Raw genomic sequence first — 16,921 nt, forward strand, 5'->3', positions numbered from 1 at the left:
CCTCCATGAAACCACCACCATGGCAACACCTCCAAGCAGACTCAAGTCCCGCCACCCATACAATCAGGCCGCACAAGAGATGCTTATTTCCATCCCGGAGGATCTGACAACCAAAGCCTGGCTGGCAGCGGAATGGAAGCAGGAGTGGGAGTCAGCAGGACAGACACGCCTACACCATTACATCCAGGATCCTGGAGGTGGCGTGGAGGGAGAAGATCTACCTCGCCGGCAATGGACCCTCCTGAACCGCCTTCGCACAGGGGTTGGTTGCTTCAAAGCGTCCATGAAGAAGTGGGGCCTAACAGACAGTGCAGCGTGTGAGTGCGGGGAGCCTGAGCAGACTGCCGACCACATCATCACCACCTGTCCCCGGCATAGACCACCTTCAGAGGAGGGCCTCTTCCAAGTGGGACCTGAGACGAGGGAGTGGCTACACGACACGAAGATGGACATATGAAGACGATACACGAAAGAGATTGTTTTCGCCTTATCTGATCTAATGACGGCGAACTCATTAAAGGCTCACAATTTTTAATCCATCCACAAGTAAAGAATACGTGGATTATTTCACTTTATGTACTTTTTTATGCCGAAAGAGGCGATTTCAGCCACTTGAATGACGGCAAAATCATTAAAGGCTCACAATTTTTAATCCATCCAAAAGTAAAGAAAACTTGGATTATTTCACTTAATGTACTTTTTTATGCCGAAGGAGGCGATTTAAAAGAGGCGATTTCAGCCACTTCTGTGATTACAGCCGAGTTTAGATATACTTTTCGAGACGAGTGACGTAAGCGAGTGACGTAAGCGCGCTCCCGCGTCAGGGGGTGCATTCTATGGCAGGGGTGCGTTTTCAGGCACAACACCTGCAAAAACAGAAGCTGACACATTGACTAATAGAATAATACAGCGTTTTTCTGAAATATTACCCATATTAGATGCTGAATAAGTGGACGGCGACTAGACCATAACTCACAGGTTGAAGTTGCTCCACTGTCACGTCTGAGTAACCCTGGCTGCAGCCCGGAGATCGAGGAGGGGCTAAACCTTTAAAGGAAGCGGCAGGCTCAAACAACCCGGTATTACAAGAAAACGTGGAGTTTTTGTACCGCCGTTTTTTTTTTTTTTTTACATCCCTGACAGGAATTTATTAATGTTGTTTAAAGAAAAAAAAACACACACACACAGGCAGAGGGCACTTTTTAAGATGAGGCAAAAAAGGGCAGGGGCTCAGGCACCCATAGGGCCCTATGTGTGCACGTGCCTGGTACACAATATTTGATTCGCAAAATATAACCAATAGTAATATTCACTCTTACTTGAGAAACGTAACTCTGTTTGTTTTCCGCCGATTTGTGCAAGAATACATTGTGTTCTTCCTTCTTCTTTCTGCTGCTCAAAGAGGAGTAGACGACCGGTTCAAGATGGCGGCCGAATTTCCTGCGACACAGCACCCAATGCAACCGTAAGGGAACGCGGCTTCCTTGCTTCCTCTCTGGTGGAGAAGACTGGTCAGCTGACACACGTTGCTACGTCATGTGACTTCCGCGTTTAAAAAAAGGACACTATGAAACCTCTTCCGGCACTTTTCTGTTGTAATTTATCTGTTTAACAGGACGAAGTAAGGTGGGCAAACCGCTAAAAAAAACAGACGCCGGGGCTTGAACGCATCCTCTTGACTTCCTCTTTCTGGTTACCTCAACGCCGGTAAGTTTATCACATGCGAGCATTCACAATTTCTATATAAAAAAATGCTATAGTTGTTTGATAATTCGTTTTAATTATCCAATCCGCTTTTCAAATAAGTTAATCAAGAGGCGGTAACGTGATCCCGGTGGGCTTTAAAAAACTCAATCCGTTGTATCGTGATTTCATGCAGATTGGAATAGTTTTACTGTTGTACTCCGTACAATGAATTTAAGATGCAACTATTGTAAAATGTGAATAGAGTAACAATCTAAATAAAAAAAGATTAAACAATGTGCAACTATGTCCATGTGCCAATATGCAGTGTAAACATGACACGGAGTACTTCAAATATGGTAATACATGACCCGTAAACATGATATTGATGGGTAAAATATGATGATACATTATATCAATCACAGCATCCATCCATCCATCCATTTCTACCGCTTGTCCCTTTTGGGTCGCGGTGGGTGCTGGAGCCTATCTCAGCTGCATACAATGAGAAACTTTGGAGGGGACCCCAGATGTGGGGACCGCACCCCGTGGGCGACAGGTGCTATGGACGTCGAGTGGATCTAGTTAGTGAGAGTCCAGTCCATAGTGGGGCCACTATCGATATAAACATGATATCGAGTAGTGCAAATATTATCATACTTATTTAAACATGAGAGGGTGTGCTGCAAATATGAGAATTAGACCTTACTCAGGGGTCAAAACAAACTTTTCTTCAACAGGGATGCATTTGACTGTGCCCGTGTTCGCATCTACGCTCCTCATGGCCACCGTTGCCCTGGACAACGGGTTGATGAGGAGACCCCCGATGGGCTGGTTGGCGTGGGAACGGTTCCGCTGCGACATTGACTGCGAACACGACCCAAAAAACTGCATCAGGCAAGTAGGAACCGCACTCAAGCGTTTTCTCAGTGTGAACTCCCAACTAAAATGTCCGCACTTTTCTTGTCCAGTGAGAAGTTGTTCACCGACATGGCCGACAGACTGTCAGAGGATGGCTGGAGGGAGCTGGGCTACGTTTATGTCAACATCGATGACTGCTGGGCGTCCATGCAGAGGGACGAGCACGGGCGGCTCCAGGCTGACCCAAAGAGGTAGACTGACAGTGTAATCCTGTAGGTCAATAAAACCTTTAGTGCAGGTGTGACAGTCTCATGACAGGCAATAAAAACACTGAGTCAGCAGCTTGACTTCAGCTCACATCCACATAAGACAACATTGAGACCAGATATTCACAGTGAATTAGTAATCTTACTCTTGATTAGAATTATATTCAATATGTATATCTAGTAACCTAATAACATTTTAACAACCTTGTCAAAGGATGTGAAACCTTGTGCTAATCAAAATGATTAGAATTTAACACAAACTTTTGCCTTTGGTCAGGCTGATTAGAAAAATAAATACTAGGTATTAAAATATCAAGGTTTGATATCACTAGAGTATTAAGACCACAGTATGATATTATTGTGGTATATATCCCCTCAAAAACCTTGGTAAAAATGAGGTGGCAGGAATGTTTAGGATAAACACAATTACTGTATTTAAACACAAAGATAATGCTAAAATATACTAATCATATTATTCTACCACAAACAATTATTTCTAAGTGCAAATAATTGTGAGGGAACATTTACTTTTTCAAGAAAATATTTAAAAGAATACCTATTCATTTATAAAGTGACAAATAATGTAAACATTCAGTGTAACAAATGTAAAACAATAATGTTCAGTTTAGTGCCTTTCAACTTTTACATTATGAGAAGCATTGTCCTCTACAGTGGTATTTTTTATATCTGTCTTTAAATTTTTGTTTCTCAGAAAAGTAAACTAACAATATAACTTTTAATAATGTAAATACCTCAAACTGATGTTTGGCTTTGCTGGCTTCAAATACATTTTCTGTTTGACGGTTTGAGGTGGCGCCTCACGACATCGACGGACAAGCAGTTGAAAAATAGATGGATGGCTTAAGGATGTATCAAGTAGCTTTTTAGTTTACTCTAATTTCCTGCGTTAAATTATTTTTTGTGATTTCACACCGTGCACTACGCCGCGACCGGCTGGCTCTGTGTCGCCTTTTGAAACGCTCGAAAGGAAAGTGGTGTGCTTTGCTTTGCAGAGCGCAGACTTTCTTACCCCCGCCAAAGAGGTTATGTTTTGGCCTGGACTTGTTTGTCTGTTTGTGAGCAAACAGACAAACTCAACCAGTCACAGACAGATTTAATGTCCAAAAAACAATTCATGTTATCTACAACGAGTACGAACACACTTCACTTCCTGCGTATGGCATTCAATGCCCCCATCTTTCCGTTCCCGGAGATGTAGTTTATTTACAGACCCGGCCAACGCTAAAACGCCAGAAGAAAACTACACTCGCCAAGTTTTCGTTTTATACCGTATCTACCGCTTGTCCCTTTTAGGGTGGCGGGGGGGTGCTGGAGCTTATCTCAGCTGCACACGGGCGGAAGGTGGGGTACACCCTGGACAAGTCGCCACCTCATCGCAGGGCCAATACAGATATACGACTTAGTGTCTAACGGATGGAGTATAATATATGACAATATGATATATAACAGTATAATATTAAACAGTATAATATATGACAGTATGATATATGACATTACATTATATAACAGTATCTATTTGACATAGTATATGACAGTACATTGTATAACAGTATAATATATGACAATATGATGTATAACAGTATATTATATCAGTGGTCCCCAACCACCGGGCCGCGGCCCGGTACCGGTCCGTGGCCCGGTACCGGTCCGTGGCCCGGTACCGGTCCGGGGACCGATTGGTACCGGGCAGCACAAGAAAAAAAAAAAAAAAAAAAAATAAATAAATACATTTTTTGTTTTTAAAAAAATATTAAATCAACATAAAAAACACAATATATACATTATATATATCAATATAAATCAATACAGTCTGCAGGGATACAGTCCGTAAGCACACATGATTGTTTTTCTTTATGACAAAAAACCCCCCCAAAAAAACAAACAAAAAAAACTTTTATTTTACTACCCCCTCAGCCCCGATCCGTGGGACAAATTTTCAAGCATTGACCGGTCCGCAAGTACAAAAAGGTTGGGGACCACTGTATTATATGACATAATATATAATAGTATAATATGACAGTATAATATATGACAGTAAAATGCATGACAATATATAGCAATATAATATATGAGAGTATAATATATAACAGTATAATATAAGATGTGAGATCTGAGCCAAGAATGTTGTTGTGGCTTGTGCAGCCCTTTGAGACTTTTGTGATTAAGGGCTATGTGAGTAAACTTTGATTGATTGATTGACTGATATGACAGTATAATATATGACAATATGATATTTAACAGTATAATATATGACAATATAATATACAACAGTATATTATAAAACAGTATAATTATATTTTACTATAATACATGACAGTATAATATATATTAGTATAATATGACAGTATAATATCGTATCATATATAACAGTATGATATTTGACAATATAATATATAACAGTATCATATACAACAGTATAATTCATGACAATATAATATATAACAGTATAATTAATATATGACAATATGATATATAACAGTATAATATATAACAGTATAATTAATATATAACAATATGATGTATAACAGTATAATATATATAGCAGTATATGTACGGTATAATGTATACAGTATAATATATAACAGTATAGTATATACAGTATAATATATAACAGTATAATATATGACAGTATAATATATAACAGTATAATACATGACATTATAATATACAGTATAATATGTGATATTATAAAATATAACAGTATCGTATATGACAATATGATATAAAACGGTATAATATATGACAGTATATTATATATATATATATATATATATATATATATATATATATATATATATATATATATATATATATATATATATATATATATATATATATATATATATATATATATATATATATATATATAGGCATCCGTCCGTCAGTAGTGACGATGGGTTGCGCCTGGGGGAGTTCTTCCTCCCACCGTCGTAGCTGGCGCCAATCGGGTGGAGCTTAGGACTGCCAGCTTCCGTGTTGTTTCCTCCCTTTAGGCGGGAGGCTGGAGTGACCTCTCCGTGGCGCATGCCTGGGCAGAAAATATGGAGATCCTGGGTTGCCCAGTCATTAAGATCCCCCTCTCGGCCGTGTCGATGTGGCCCAGAGGAAAGCAAGGCAATACGTCTGGCATCGGCTTGGCTACAGGAGCTGCCGGCAGGGGGTCAACAATGACACCCAGCCGCCTCAGGGGCTCCACTCCTGATTTTCTGTCCGGGTTTACTCTCATAGCCTTTCCTTCTCCCAAAGGTACCACAAGGCAGCGGGTGGGGGGGAAGGGAGGATGATGACTATTTGACCCATAGGTGGGGCAGTGGTTGGCGTCCACACACCGGTGGGCCTGCACACCTCGCCTTTGGGGCCCACTGCTGCTCCGAGCGCCCCTACAGTTTAGCCTGATACCGCGAGGAGGCACTGTAGGAGTCTTGGTGGTGGAGAGGCTGCGTACCGGCAAGAGGAGGCTTACGCGCTCGGCTCCTCTTTTCACCCCCCGTAAGGAGGGCTAGCCAGTGGCAGTAGCTGAAAGCACAAAGTAGCAGGCAGAAAGTAGCAGGCAGAAGCAGCATGCAACATGCAAAATGCAACATGCGCTAACTACAAGCACTTCTACGCAGTGCTACTGCACTGACGCATCACACACACCCTGTTTTTACACACACACAACAGTATATTATATAACAATATAATATGACAGTATAATATATGACAATATGATATACAACATTATATGTGACAGTATAATATCTAACCGTATAATATATGTCTTAATATATAACAGTATAAATGATGAGAATAGGATGTATAACAGTATCTATATGACATAGTATATGACAGTACAATATATATGTCACAATGTGTTGGTGACGAACCCCAAGATGCAGAGATGGCAGGCTTGGTGCAGGAAAACATGATTTAATGTCCAAAAAATATCAAGAAAAAACTCAAACCAGGAACAGGCAAACTGGAAACAGGGAACAGGAACCAGCAAACCGGAACTAGGAACAAAAAGACAGCAAGCTGCAAACCGCTACAGGATACAACTTACAGCTACGACGACAATGACAATGACAGGTAGTAGCTACAACGACAATACTCCAGCACTGACTGGAGGGCAAAGCAGGTTTAAATAGCAGCCGGCTGATTGACACCAGGTGTGGCCAGGTGCCAATCAGCCGCAGCTGAGGGGAAACAGCGCTCAAGGAGACAAGCAGGAAACAACCAAAATAAGAGCGCTGACAGGAAATAAACAAACAGATGAAAAACTAAAAAATAACCAAACTGTCAGGGACAAACCTGACAATATAACAGTATAATAGATAACAGTATAATATATGAAAGTAAAATGTATCATGTTATGATATATAGCAATATAATATATGACAGTACAATATATAACAGTATAATATAAGATGTAAGATTTGAGACGAGAATGTTGTTGTGGCTTGTGCAACCCTTCGAGACTTTTGTGATTAAGGGCTATGTAAGCAAACTTTGGTTGATTGACTGATATGAAAATATATAATATATGACAAAATGATATTTAACAGTATAATATGACAATATAATATATAACAGTATAATATATGACAATATAATATATAAAATTATTATTATATAACAATGTGATATATAACAGTATAATATATGTTAGTATAATGTATAAACAGTATGTTATATAACAATGTGATATATAACAGTATAATATATATTAGTATAAAATATGACAGTATATTATATATTATAATATATAACAGTATAATATATGACAGTATAATATATGACAGTACAATATATAACAGTATGATATTTGACAAATATATAACAGTATCATATAACATTATAATATATGACAATATAATATATAACAATGTGATACATAACTGTATAATATATAACAGTATGTTTGCAAATACATCAAAGATGCTATTTTAATCCATTTCTAATGGATAAAGCTTTGGCCTGGACAAGAGGTCATCAGGTGGTCCCCAACGTTCACCGAGTGTTTCGACCCTTAACCACAACACTCTCCGGTTGGTGGGTCAGCAGTGATTGGCCAGATCACTGCCCCTCTCATCCAGGCTTCCTGCTATTGTCCTCTCTTTTATGCCAGAGCCAACAGGAGGCTCTCTCTGCCGCTTCTCCCAGCCTACGAACGGCTGTTTTCCTCGAGTGACCTCTCAATCCGACCTTTGTCATCAGATTCCACACAGATTGAGCAGGGAATCCTCGACATCCAACTTCCACTGTCATCAGCCATGCCATCCACCCCTTGTCCCGGCAGTCCTGGACAAGTTGTTGGTACTTTGTTTTCTTCCTCTCTGCCGCTTCCTCACATCCCTCCTCCCATGGGACAGTAAGTTCCACCAGTATGATTTTCTTTCCCTCTGGGGACCACATAACTATGTCTGGTCTCAGAGTGGTGGACAGTACCGCCTCTGGGAAGAGGAGCTTCCTCCCCAGGTCGACCTCCATCTCCCAACCCTGGGCCAACTGCAGGAAGTTTTGCTTGGCTTGGCCTTGGACAACTGGTCTATGACCCTCTTTCACGAAGGTGATGGTGCTCAGCAGTGACTTAATTTTGGCCGGGTGTTTCTTTTTCCTCTCTTGCTCTAAGATGTCTGCGAGCATTGCCAACACCCTGTCATGGCGCCACCTGTATCTTCCCTGGGTCAATGCTGTTTTGCACCCAGAAAGAATGTGCGCCATAGTTCCTTTACCGCCACACAACCTGCACAGCGGGTCCTCCCTCATTCCCCACCTATGCAAGTTGACTGGGGTCGGCAGGGTGTCGTATACTGCTCGGAGCAGAAACGAGATACGAAACGGCTCCAGCCTCCACAGTTCACTCTACGTCACGGTCCTCTTGGGAAGGTTCCACCTTGTCCAGGCACCTTGGGTTGCGAGCTCGACGGCTTTAGCTCTTCTTCCTTCTTCCTCAAGGTTTCGAACTTCATCTTGGATCATGGTCCTCTTTTCCCTGGGAGTGGACTTGGACCACTGCTGGAAATGTGATGTTCCTAGACCCTGTCTTCCAGTGCAAGGGCTTCCGATGGTATCTTTGGTCCTGAGAGATGATTCTGCCTGGGTAACAGCAGTGCTGGCGGCCCACTTCCTGCCAGATCTTGTTCCTATTCCAGTATAATTAATATATGACAATATATTGTGAATTATATTTATATAGCGCTTTTCTCCAGTGACTCAAAGCGCTTTACAGCTGTGACTAGGATGGTAGAAGCTGGGATCGAACCTAGAACCCTCAGGTTGCTGGCATGGTCGCTCTACCAACCGAGCTACGCTGCCCCTACGCTGCAGTATAATATATATAACAGTATAATGTATACAGTATAATATACAGTATATAACAGTATAATCTATATAACTGTATAATATATACAGTATAACATATTACAATATGATATAAAACAGTATAATTTGCTGATTTGCTTGCTTTTCTCTTCCAGGTTCCCTGGTGGAATCAGCAGGCTGTCCCGCTACATGCATGATCGTGGACTCAAGCTGGGCATCTACGGTGACATGGGCACGCACACTTGCGGGGGCTACCCTGGCACGCCGCTGAACAAGATTGAGATCGACGCTCAGACGTTTGCCGACTGGGAGGTGGACATGTTGAAGTTTGATGGCTGCTATTCCAACGCCACTGAGCAAGAACAAGGTAAGGAGATGGGCGTCTTTCTAGATAGATCCTATTTCATTAGTTCCTCCTTCTGCATAGGCTACCCTCAAATGTCCAAGGCTTTGAACGCAACGGGTCGTCCCATTGCCTACTCCTGCAGCTGGCCCGCCTACCAAGGTGGGCTGCCACCCAAGGTACCGCAAATATCACCTGACAGTGTTTTTGCACTTACTCAAGCATTATTTGGGATTTGCAGGTGGATTACAGTCTGTTGGCCAAGATCTGCAACCTGTGGCGCAACTATGGCGACATTCAGGACTCATGGGAAAGTGTCTTGAACATCGTGGATTGGTTTTTTGAAAACCAAGAGGTCCTGATTGCTGTGGCCGGGCCGGGAAGATGGAACGACCCGGATATGGTCTGAGACTCTTAAAATATTATCATCATGTAAATGTTCCAATTATATAGCGGGGCATTTATTTTAGGTAAAGCGCAAAGAGGATGCAGACGCTATGTGGAGAGAGGCTTTAAAACATTTGGAGTGCATGAGAAAGGGATAAATGAATAGTAAGCCACAAACTGTTAAGTCAGCATTATTATTGCTGTATAACACGTGTGAGTTTTATTTTTCACAGTTTCAGCATTTTAAAGTGCATACAGACCTAGATAAAGTTCCTTGATACTTACCACTCATTACTCTTCCGATACAGCTTCTGCCATTTTGTGGAGGTAACTTAGGAAAAAAAACATCAAGAGGTTGCCCACAGCCACAGCTGCCAATCTTTTAGGATAAGGAGGCTGTTCTTAATATTTGGGTAATTTAGCTATACTTATCAATATTTCTAAATGTTCAAATGTTCTTCTAGCTCATCATTGGCGACTTTGGCTTAAGCATGGATCAGTCCCGCGCACAGATGGCTTTCTGGGCAATCATGGCCGCTCCCCTCTTTATGTCCAACGACCTGCGCAGCATCAGCGGAGGGGCTCGCAACATCCTGCAGAACAAAATGGCCATCGGGATCAACCAGGACCCTCTGGGCCTTCAGGGGCGACGCATACTTAAGGTGCTGCTCGCACTTTTTGGTCGGCTGCCTTACTTCGCTGCCTTCTAACTCCAAGGCGCTTCTTCTTTTCCCGCCAGGAGAAGAGCGGCATTGAGGTGTTTTGGCGGCAGTTGTCCAATGACGCCAGCGCCTTGGTGTTCTTCAGTCGCCGCACTGACATGCCATATCGCTACCAGACCGCCCTCGGCAAACTGAACTACACCACAGGCAGCTACAAGGTCTGGAACCCTTTATTTGTTACCATGTTGACCTGAATGTAAGATGACCACTCTTTTTCTAACACCTGATTTAGGAAAACTATTTTCAAAGACAAAATGAAGGATATTTTTAAATGAATGAAATAACAAATAATAGGTTGATAGTCTGCATGCCATTCTCTGAGCCCCAACTACAAACCCCAAAACCAGTGAAGTTGGCACGTTGTGTAAATCCTAAATAAAAACAAAATACAAATGATTTGGAAATCCTTTTCAACCTATATTCAATTGAAAAGACTGCAAAGACAAGATATTTAATGTTCAAACTGGAAATCTTTGTAAGTTTTTGCAAATATTAGCTCATGTGGAATTTGATGCCTGCAACATGTTTCGCACAAGTGGCAAAAAAGACTGAGAAAGTTGAGGAATGCTCATCAAACACTTATTTGGAACATCCCACAGGTGAACAGGCTAATTGGGAACAGGTGGGTGCCATGATTGGATATAAAAGCAGCTTCCATGAAATGCTCAGTCAGTCACAAACAAGGTTCGGGCGAGGGTCACCACTTTGTGAACAAATGCGTGAGCAAATTGTCGAACAGTTTAAGAACATTTCCCAACGAGCTATTGCAAGGAATTTAGGGATTTCACCATCTACGGTCCGTAATATCATAAAAAGGTATAGAGAATCTGTAGAAATCACTCCACGTAAGCGATAATATTACGGACCTTCCATCCCTCAGGCGGTACTGCATCAAAAAGCAACATCAGTGTGTAAAGGATATCACCACATGGGCTCAGGAACACTTCAGAAAACCACTGTCAGTAACTACAGTTTGTGGCTACATCTGTAAGTGCAAGTTAAAACTCTACTATGCAAAGCGAAAGCCATTTATCAACAACACCCAGAAACGCCGCCGGCTTCGCTGCGCCCAAACTCATTTAAGATGGACTGATGCAAAGTGGAAAAGTGTTTTGTGGTCTGACGAGTCCACATTTAAAATTGTTTTTGGAAACTGTGGACGTCATGTCCTCTGGACAAAGAGAAAAAGAACCATCCGGATTGTTATAGGCGCAAAGTTCAAAAGGCAGAATCTGTGATGGTATGGGGGTGTATTAGTGCCCAAGGCATGGGTAACTTACACATCTGTGAGGGCACCATTAATGCTGAAAGGTACATACAGGTTTTGGAGCAACTTATGTTGCTATCCAAGCAACGTTATTATGGACACCCCTGCTTATTTCAGCAAGACAATGCCAAGCCACATGTTACAACAGCGTGGTTTCATAGTAAAAGAGTGCGGGTACTAGACTGGCCTGCCTGTAGCCCAGACCTGTCTCCCATTGAAAATGTGTGGCGCAATATGAAGCCCGGACTTTTGTACAACTTAAGATGTACATCAAGCAAGAATGGGAAATAATTCCACCTGAAAAGCTTCAAAAATTGGTCTCCTCACTTTTTTGCAATGTGTTGCTATCATTAAATTCTAAGTTAATAATTATTTGCCAAAAAAAAATTGGTTTCTCAGTTCGAACATTAAATATCTTGCCTTTGCAGTCTATTCAATTGAATATAAGTTGAAAAGGATTTGAAAATCATTGTATTCTGTTTTTATTTACGAATTACACAACGTGCCAACTTCACTGATTTTGTATAAGAAGACCTGTCATTTTTTCTTTCTTTTTTTTTTCTTTCTTTTTTTTAGAATAAAAGTATGGTATTATTGATACAATGTAGTCACGTGTATTTAAACTTTTCAAAATAGAATAGATTTAAACAAATGAATATGCCCGCACTTGCAGTTTATTTCTTTGTTTTTCCTCGCCATTTTTACACTAACTTAATCCGAGCAACAATTTAAAAAATCAATGCAAAAATCAACATTAAAAAATGAATCCTGTATTTTTCTGACACTAATCTAAAAATTAAAAGCCAACTTCCTGGTATTTTTTAATAATGTCAAACTGCAGTTTAAGGGAGGTCATAAATAGAATAGTGTTAAAATTAAGATAGACTACAAAATAAGTTGTCAAACAACAGCTAAAAGTTCTCCACATCTCAGGTACATGACGTCTTCTCCGAGACGACCATGACCCTGAAAGAGTCCACCAGCTTCGTGGTGTCCGTGAACCCCACAGGTGTGGTCATGTGGTACGTCTCTGCGCCCGCCAAAGCCAACCGCCTCCATCAGTTTCTTGGTAACGCCCGACTTCGAGGACTTGCCCGGGACGACCTCAGCAATGTCATCCCGCCTGTCTTCCTCTAAATTGGCGTCAGGATGTTAATCACAGATGGACTGTCAAGACCATGTGATTTGAAATTACCTCCATCTACTTGACTGAAGTTGACCTGGCTTTATAATTATGCAACACCATGAAGTCTGAGTTCTGCACATTTAGTATGGACTAATGTGACATACGATCAATTGTTTTCTTTTGATTTTTTTAGTTTGAGCTGCTGATCGCCCATCTAAAAATGTCGGTTTGGGCATTTTAAAAGAATACAATATTTTTTTTTTTACTGTAAATGCTCTAATTTTAGCCGGGGTGTGCAGTTATGTAACGTGCAGAGGCTGTTGTATTCTAAATATGATTTTTTTTTTTTTTTTTTAAATAGATTTCTTTAGATTATTAAAGCAAGTGGAAATAAAACAACACAGCTGTGTTTGACCACGTGGCCATGAACAAATGTCATGCAGCAACATAACCAATGTTGTAATTGCGGTAAGGTGAAAACTGCTCAGCATTAATAGCGCTGATGATGGCTAAGTAGCGCTAACATAGTTAAAAGCTACTGGATGCTGACCACTCATGATTATTCAAATGCAACAATTTTGTGAAGTTTCTAAAAACAACATTGGGAGGTTGCCTACAGCCACAGCCGCTGATGCCAATATTTTTTTGATCCAATTCGAGTTATTTGTGTTTGTAAACCACACACTCGGTGCCTATAAGAGACATGGCTGTTAATTGAGTGGGGTGTTGATTGGGGTATTTACGGTAAAAATACTTATCTTTTGCGTTGTATAAATGTTGAATAAATAAATAGATACATCATAAACAAAGAAGTGTTTTATGTCTATGTTAGTTTTAGCTGAGACATTGACCATCCTTTTCTCTTTCTATGGTTATCATCACATATTTGCTTCTCAAAAGCCAAATAAAAGGCAAATAGTTTAGCTGCTGACTGAACTGCTATACCAAGTCTAACCAGCAGAGGTCAGTGCTGTTCTTTCTTTAGGCGAGAATGTGGACGTGACATCACCCCCCTGCCAAAAAGTGCACCTGCTGAGGCGCACAAGGCCATTTTGGACCCTTTATCTCTTTCTTGTACTTTCACGTCCTCTGCTGTCCCCTTTTGACTTGTCACACAACATTGTCTAACTCGTTGAACTTTGTCATTCTACTTCCTCCTGTGCACCATGTGACCATCTCTGACCTTGGCCTAAGTGTCCCGTGCATGGCCACTGTTGTGGGGGGGAGCGGGTCACATGAGCGCTCCTGCGTGCAAATTAAAGGCGCGGTGTCTCAATGTCAAGGTTCCGCACTGGCAGCTTTATCATGACATGGGGAAAGCGGCAAGGAAACACAAAGATCCATCAAGGAAAATTTAGCTCTTCAACTGCAGCTACTGCCATCTTGGGGTGTTGATTACAAATAATAAGGAGAGTTCCTACAGCCACAGCAATTTCATTGTATTGCATAACACGGCAGCATCAGAACCAATGTTGTAATTGTGCTTAGATAAAAAAGTAGTAGCATTTTAAAGCGCATGCAGATGCAGTTTCACACTGATGGCGTTAGCGCCCTGTGTAAAAAGGATGGCGCCCAAAGGAAAGGAAAAGGGGGTACAGACAGTCTATTAGTACAGGTGCACCGAGGGAGGGAGGCTTCTTTGGAGCGGTCCTGCTAAAGCTCACGTAGGCCCACAGCTGCAGGGATCAGACTTGCCAGTCTTCCTGCTCCCCTATTCTATTATGTGCCCCCCCCCCCACTTTCCTCATCCGCCACACGCTGCTGGTCACGCTGTCTGCCTCGCGCATCCCCCCACCCACCCCAAGTGAAATCTAGATGAAAGGACCCCTGAGGACTTTGCACATATGAGTATTGCACGCACGCAGGCACACACACACACACACACACACACACACACACACACACACACACACACACACACACACACACACACACACACACACACACACACACACACACACACACACACACTCAGTGGCCTGATTAAGTGCCTGGCAGACTTAGGGGGGCACCATCTTGGGTAGGCGAGGTCCAAACGTTTGAGGCCATACATTGTCCTCATAATCGCCACAGGTGAGCTGGAGCCTATCCCAGCTGATTTCGGGGGTGGAAGGCAAGGTATACAGCCTGGACTGTCCAATCATGGAGCACATATTGACAAGCGTTCACACATTCAAACCTATATGGGAAATTTATCAACAACACCCAGAAACGAGCTCATCTAAGATGGACTGATGCAAAGTGGAAAAGTGTTCTGTGGTCTGACGATTCCACATGTTTTTGGAAACTGGACGTCGTGTCCTCCGGACCAAAGAGGAAAAGAATCATCCGGATTGTTCTAGGCGCAAAGTTCAAAAGCCAGCATCTGTGATGGTATGGGGGTGTATTAGTGCCCAAGACATGGGTAACTTACATATCTGTGAAGGCACCATTAATGCTGAAAGGTACATACAGGTTTTGGAGCAACATATGTTGCCATCCAAGCAACGTTATCATGAACGCCCCTGCTTATTTCAGCAAGACAATGCCAAGCCACGTGTTACAACAGCGTGGCTTCATAGTAAAAGAGTGCGGGTACTAGACTGGCCTGCCTGTAGTCCAGACCTGTCTGCCATTGAAAATGTGTGGCGCATTATGAAGCTTAAAACACCACAACGGAGACCCCCGGACTGTTGAACAACTTAAGCTGTACATCAAGCAAGAATGGGAAAGAATTTCAACTGAAAAGCTTCAATAATTGGTCTCCTCAGTTCCCAAACGTTTACTCAGTGTTGTTAAAAGGAAAAACCATTGTAGACGTTGCCCTCTTGTGGGTTCTTCAGACCACCACAGACGGCCAGGAATTCAGGTTACAACACTGTTTTATTTTTCCAATGGTCCAAAGTCTTTTGCTTTTCAGCACAGTGTCTTTTTAATTCAATGGTGCCAAGTCTTTTGCTTTTTAGCACAGTGTCTCTCAGCAGCACCTCCAACTACCACAACCCATTTCCTCACGGCTGCTGCTAATAAGGCGACAGGTGATTAGATAACAAGGCCCACCTGGGCCATCTACGCAACTGTCGCTGTCTTCGAGGCCGGTCCTGACACACCCCGTTCAGCGGCAGGCCCGCAGGCCACGCTCCCCTCCACAGCCATGTAACACAGTGGTAAAAATGCCCCTGTGTCAACTTTTTTGCAATGTGTTGCTGCCATTAAATTCTAAGTTAATGATTATTTGCAAAAAAAAAATTAAGTTTCTCAGTTCGAACATTAAATATCTTGTCTTTGCAGTCCATTCAACTAAATATAAGTTGAAAAGGATTTGCAAATCATTGTATTCTGTTTTTATTTACGATTTACACAACGTGACAACTTCACTGGTTTTGCGGTTTGTACAATGTAAAGCAAAGATGTGGATGTTTTGTTCAGATATGAGCATACATTGTCCTGCAATGTATTGGTTTCACTGTACAATGTATCAAAGTACCTCCTTCATGTTTTCTTTAAGCGACCCACGCTGGAAAAAGTTAATACACTCCTGATTGAGAACCTCTTGGAGGAAAAATCCACACAGAAATTGCTCAAACATGCATCTTTTGACTTGGAGGCTATACTTGTTCTCCCACTGCACAGCCTAAGACTAATGCAATGTAGTTTATTTCTCAAAACCTCAAATTTTTTCTTACGGTTTAATAAAATACGTTTCGTGTGTGGTAAATGGACTTTGGACTCTCCATATGGGTGTCCATCACAAAAGGTCTATGATAAATGGGGCCCTTACATCGAGATATTACTCTTATCAGTTTGTTGTAACCTAAATAAACTAGCAGTGTGAGACACTGCAGCGACAGGTCAAGTTGTAAGCATGAATACATGCACATAATGCCTCCAGTTGGCCACTAGTAGCTGCTGTTGCCACCTAGAAGAGAGGACCGTTTCCACGACGCGGCTGCGAACGAGACG

General features: G+C 41.8%; 1 protein-coding gene across 1 annotated transcript; it reads left to right on the forward strand.

Annotated features, from left to right (window-relative positions):
- The first annotated feature begins 1,526 nt into the window (after nt 1-1,526).
- naga (N-acetylgalactosaminidase, alpha) lies at nt 1,527-13,777 on the forward strand. Its single transcript, XM_062043534.1, has 9 exons — nt 1,527-1,707; nt 2,424-2,584; nt 2,659-2,795; nt 9,290-9,501; nt 9,562-9,656; nt 9,719-9,880; nt 10,329-10,526; nt 10,604-10,744; nt 12,787-13,777. Exons 2-9 carry the CDS (start codon nt 2,426-2,428, stop codon nt 12,988-12,990), a joined length of 1,308 nt encoding a protein of 435 aa, XP_061899518.1. The 5' UTR covers nt 1,527-1,707; nt 2,424-2,425; the 3' UTR covers nt 12,991-13,777.
- Nucleotides 13,778-16,921: the final 3,144 nt, after the last annotated feature.

The sequence above is a fragment of the Entelurus aequoreus genome, linkage group LG04, assembly GCF_033978785.1.
Source record: "Entelurus aequoreus isolate RoL-2023_Sb linkage group LG04, RoL_Eaeq_v1.1, whole genome shotgun sequence".
NCBI classification, from domain to species: domain Eukaryota; kingdom Metazoa; phylum Chordata; class Actinopteri; order Syngnathiformes; family Syngnathidae; genus Entelurus; species Entelurus aequoreus.

Coding starts and splice junctions, on each gene's coding strand:
- naga (XM_062043534.1), top strand. CDS start 2,426: ATGCATTTGACTGTGCCCGTGTTCGCATCTACGCTCCTCATGGCCACC. Junction 10,527..10,603: donor AGGGGCGACGCATACTTAAG/GTGCTGCTCGCA, acceptor TTTTCCCGCCAG/GAGAAGAGCGGCATTGAGGT. Junction 10,745..12,786: donor ACACCACAGGCAGCTACAAG/GTCTGGAACCCT, acceptor TCCACATCTCAG/GTACATGACGTCTTCTCCGA.